The sequence below is a fragment of the Juglans microcarpa x Juglans regia genome, chromosome 3D (genome assembly GCF_004785595.1).
Source record: "Juglans microcarpa x Juglans regia isolate MS1-56 chromosome 3D, Jm3101_v1.0, whole genome shotgun sequence".
Classification (NCBI taxonomy): Eukaryota; Viridiplantae; Streptophyta; class Magnoliopsida; order Fagales; family Juglandaceae; genus Juglans; species Juglans microcarpa x Juglans regia.
In genome coordinates this window covers 15,188,634-15,193,744 of record NC_054598.1, presented here as the reverse complement: position 1 = coordinate 15,193,744, position 5,111 = coordinate 15,188,634, and the positions used below count along the sequence as shown (strand labels likewise).

The following is a 5,111-nucleotide window of genomic DNA, read 5'->3' as shown; positions in this document are numbered from 1 at the left end:
ACAAGCTTCTATGTTCACAACACGAGTATCGTGGATTGTGAAACAATACTGTGACATGAGTTACAAGCGTTGGTCGGATGTCCCACCAGCGATTAAAGAGGAGCTCATTGACCGTGTTCGGTAAGTAAAAAATTTAATTGTCCTTGTTTGGGGTGTGAATTTATGTAGTATAATCATCGCCTAAATAACGAGATGACACATTGATTGTTTGCATGCTGCCTTATGTAGAGTGACTTTGTATTGGACTGGGATTGCGAAAACCACCGATTGACGGTGACAAAGGCTTTACGTAAGCGCTTCAACTCCTTCCACCATGACTTGCACAAGATTTATGAATCCTATGGAAGCCACGCAAAAGCGTTGGCTAATGGAACTAGTCTGGTGGACCCCATTGTATGGGTGAAGTTGTGTGAAAGGTGGGGCAGCGATGCCTTCAAGGTACAGATAGTCTTTCTTACATACAACCATATAATATGTATATATTTAATATGTCTAAATATTGTGGTGGAAAATCTGTTTGTCTATTATAAGTAATTGTTCCCTATTGTGTATGACAGAAAATTTCAGCTCAAAATCGGGAGAACCGAAACAAGCAGGCCATTAATCACACATCAGGACGTAAATCATTCGTCCGATTACTTGAGCAAAAGGTATGTCTAAGGGAAAACAATCTTTTCATTTCAATAGAATAGTGAAAATGCACTTTACTTGGAGATTTTAGTGACAATATTACTTTATTATAATTAACTATGGTTACTCATAGCTTTTGTTGTTCAAATGTCAAATGGTTCATACACATGACAGCGCAATGAGAATGAGAATTTGGTCGACTTCTACAAAGAGACGCGTTGGTCAAAGAAAAAGAATGCATTTGTCACAGATGCTACAGAAAGTACTTATGTGAGTAGTGCAGAAATAGCCGTTGGGATCTATGTTTCTTTCTATACGGTAGTAAAATCATTAATATAGCACTAGCTAATTATTTGTTAATAATCGTTGCTTTCTCAATGTGCAGAAGGAGATGCAAGGTAGGTTGGATGGCCTAGGACCAGAGCAACGTAGTGATGAGGCAGCAGCGACTGTCTTTAGGGAGGTTCTTGGCCATCGACCTGGATATGCACGGGGACTTAGGGAAATGGTCATCCCCGAGTCAAGTAGACAACGTGACAAAGTTCAAATGCAACAATACATGTCTGAGGCTGAAAAGCACAAGAAAGATGCTGAACAATATAAGAAGGATGCTGAGCAATATAAGAAGGATGCTGAAGCTTACAAGAGTCAGCTGGATGAAATGAGGACAGAGATGCGGGAGCTGAGGGAGCATCAGATAGAAAATGACAAAGTGATGCAGTCTTTCTTTAGGGCTTTCCCGTCGTTCACTGAGTCAGTTCGACAGACTCAGTGTAACGATTCCCCCGGCCCATAAGGGGCTTCTCATAAAAGGGCACACTTTTTGGGTGGTTTTTTGTGACACCAGGGAGGCATGAGGAGTCAAGGGTGTCGACGTGTTTTCCATTTGGGTGGTTTTTGTACTTACTCTATACGACACTGGGCTATATGATATAAATATATATATAGTATTATATATATTTATATAAATCTTGGATCTATGTCTACACCGGGGATCTCTTGGATCTCTCATGGTCTGCAAATGAGGTTAGTATCATTTGGAGTTATCCACCATAAAATGTACTTGTACAAGTGAAGTGTTAAATATATTTCTAGCAACTTTGTTTCCCAAACCCGATGAATAATTCATTGATAGTTTTATACATAAGTGGTTTTTTTTTTTTTTTTTTTTTGTAAGATGTGATACACAGAAGGCTGACATTCTGAGAAGCTTCCTTGAGATGAAGGATCTTGGAATTACTTGTGTTGGAAGAGAAGCTTAAGGCTAGAGAGAGAGTAAGTTCCGACACCTTTTCCCTGCTCTGTAAAAGTTTACTTACAACTTGTGTTTTATTTTTTTCCCGTATAAAATGACATTGATCCTCTACAGTTAATCATTTGGTTCTTAACTAGCTTTGTTGCTTTGGAAATTCTAGTACATATGACTACTTTTGCACTGATCTCTCTCTCTCTCTCTCTCTCTCTCTCTCTCTCTCATTGAGCTGACCATTTGTGTAATAACATAATGGAATCTGTACAGCTTATTAAAAGGCTTTGAGGGTTGGACCATATTGTGGTGTATTGATGCTATGGTTTGGGTGTATAGAGAATTATTGGATTATAATAAAATTGATTGGAATAGCAATCATGGTAATCTATAATTTTATGTACAATTTGTTATGGTTTACTAAGTAGGAGTGTTACTGTGACGGCTATTGTAAGGCGTTGCAATTTCCCTTTAATATTTCTCACATTAATGCATATTCTACTATTTTTCATTTTTAAGAGGAAGGGGGTGCCATTGGGCCTCTTCCTTGACAAATTATCATCTAGTTTCTCATTAAACTTCAGTTGTCATGTGTAGCAGTGGCTTTCCTTGTTATGTCAAAAGCTTCAAAGGGGATGGTTGCTAGAGCTGAACACCATGCAGGTATTAATATGTACTTTGGTTTCTATACACAACAAGTAATGGAGCTTTTATCGTCTGATGATGATTTTCTCCCTTCTGCTTCCCAAACATCCAACTATTTTGGAAGAAAATGTGAGGAGGTCGTAGGAATGGATCAGTTGAGCCTATGAAGTATACTACCGCTCTTTATTTAGCAACAGCAACGGAGCTGGACTTTTAATTTAATTATTCAAGATTGGAGGCATTGCTGCAGCAGGGCACGATTGTTCTTTCAGATGGAATTTGATGAGGTATGTTGGGTTCTACTTCCTTTCTTGTAGTGATATATTATTGTGTTCTGCATGCTTAGCATCGGATGCAGAAAGTTGGGCTGGAAAACTACTGCAAATGTTGAATCGACGTGATGAATTTAGCTTTTGTTGATTGATATTTGATTTTAGTTTTTTCAGTCAATTTTAAGATTTTTGTTGTAATGCTCAGTTCTAAAAGTTTCCTTCGGCTTTATCTATCATATAATAAAGAGCGGTAGTATAAGCTAGATTTTCCATAGATTTTCTGGTTTAAGTTGTTTTTCTTTCCAGGTCTATTGACCTTGTTATGGTACATATGTGAGTGTTGAGTTGCACAATTTTAAAGTAAAAGGGTTGATACATGATCAGGTCCCTTCTATATACTTGAACTTTTAGGCTTAAGTAGGTGTCTGCACATGTATCTTTTCCTTCACATGTTTTGAGGTGTCAAACATAAGTCTGGAGTGGATAGTGGATACTCCACTCATTTTGTCGAACATATTGATAAAAGCTATCTTCTACCTGCTTCTCGAGCAGGTCTTATCCAACATCATACTACTTATTTTGAAAAATTGATAGGCGTAATGCTCATGATTTTTTATATATTCTTACCATTTGTACAGATGGACAATAGAGGAACTGCTCGACGTGGGCTTAATGAATGCTCTTTAAAATACAAGGCTGGCCAGATTGATGCTGATGATCAGCTGACTGGAGCCGCTATGCACATTTAAACGAGGGCTTGCTAAAGTTGGCCATATTGGGTTGTATGGGTGGAGTTATGGTGGATATCTTTCAGCTATGACCTTGGCCAGGTTTCCTAATGTCTTCTGTTGTGCTGTGTCTGGTGCCCATGTAACGGCCTGATTGATCAAGTGCAATTCTTCCTGCAACCAATGATTTGGTACTAATCCTTTGGATGATTGTGATGCTTATTTTATTATTAAGGATAAAAGCTCAGTTTGTATATGAGAATACATTAATACACCACCCCATTGTAATACATATGAGTTTGGATTTTGTTGATGGGCTTGGATGGAACTTTATGTATTTATTTTGCATGTTATATTGATTAGCAACTTGAATGAATGAGTTTGGATTATGAATGGTGCATTTAGGAACAACTAAAAACCAGGCTTAGAAAGAAAATGAAGCCCAGGAAATTTAAAATCGAAATGCAGGTTTAGCGGCGAATTAAGAGCATTTAGCGGCGAATTTTTACTCGCCGCTGTAAACTGACACTTAAATCTCCCAACCCAGCGATGTACCTTTCGCTACTAAATATCAATACCGGCGACTAAATATTCGCCGCAAATAAATTTATATACCAAAATGTATTTGCCAGCGATCTTGGAAACTCGCTGCCTCTAAATATATGGCGGCGATATATTAAATCGTCGCCATATATTACCGATTTGAAAACCAATTCGCAGCGAGTAAAAATTCGCCGTATAATAGTATATAGCAGCAAATATTATATCGCTGCGAAATACTATGAATAATATGGTAAATATAAAAAATCGCCGCTTATTCCCTAAACCAGCGATAATTAATCGCTGCTATATGGTAATATACGGCGATTTTCTCATTGCGACGATTTTGTGGAGTGGCTGGCAAATATATTTGGCAGCGAGAAAATCATTTTTAGCGGCGAATAGTAAACGCTGCTAATAATCTATCGCAGCGTTTAATGACAGAATCCTATATTGAATACGCGGCGATTAATTTGTAATTAGCAGCGAAAAAAAATTCGCCGGGATATTAATAGATGGCAACGAGTTTTGGTTTCCGTTGCAGTAGATCTAAAGTGGGGCGTTAATACCGGCGACTTGCCAGCGATTTAAAAATCACTGGGATATGTATATGCCAGCGATTTGTTGTGTATAGCCAGCGATACATAATCGCTGGCAAAATTGTTGAACCTTGTAGTGTCTTTAATTGCTTTTTTCCATGGGTGACATGGCCGTAGAGGGGTGTAAGGAGTTTAGTCCGGACCAATCGTTCTTGGTCCTATAAATTGTGGACTGAAACCATTCTGTCCGGTCTCGGGATCTATAAATTTTGGATCGGATTGGAACGAACTTCTATATATATTTTTAAAATATTTTTAATAATTTAATTATATATTATTTTTATATAGTAATTATATAAGTTAATGATGTAATTTTCATCTAATTTATTATCATTGACCATATAAAAGATTTTTTTAATGAGTTAATTACATAATCATCATTAATAATTCACTTAATTTTAATTTAATAATTTAAATTAATTTATTTGAAAACAAAAGAAGGAAAAAAAAA

The 5,111-nt window shown here is 37.0% G+C and overlaps 1 protein-coding gene and 1 long non-coding RNA gene across 2 annotated transcripts; both read left to right on the top strand.

Annotated features, from left to right (window-relative positions):
• Positions 1-344: 344 nt before the first annotated feature.
• LOC121254896 lies at positions 345-854 on the top strand. Its single transcript, XR_005938739.1, has 3 exons — positions 345-438; positions 558-650; positions 805-854. It is a non-coding gene; the product is annotated as an uncharacterized LOC121254896 (long non-coding RNA).
• A 7-nt stretch (positions 855-861) lies between these two features.
• LOC121254893 lies at positions 862-1,441 on the top strand. The gene is made up of 2 exons (XM_041155093.1): positions 862-900; positions 1,016-1,441. Exon 2 carries the CDS (start codon positions 1,022-1,024, stop codon positions 1,424-1,426), a length of 405 nt encoding a protein of 134 aa, XP_041011027.1. The 5' UTR covers positions 862-900; positions 1,016-1,021; the 3' UTR covers positions 1,427-1,441.
• The last annotated feature ends 3,670 nt before the right edge of the window (positions 1,442-5,111 follow it).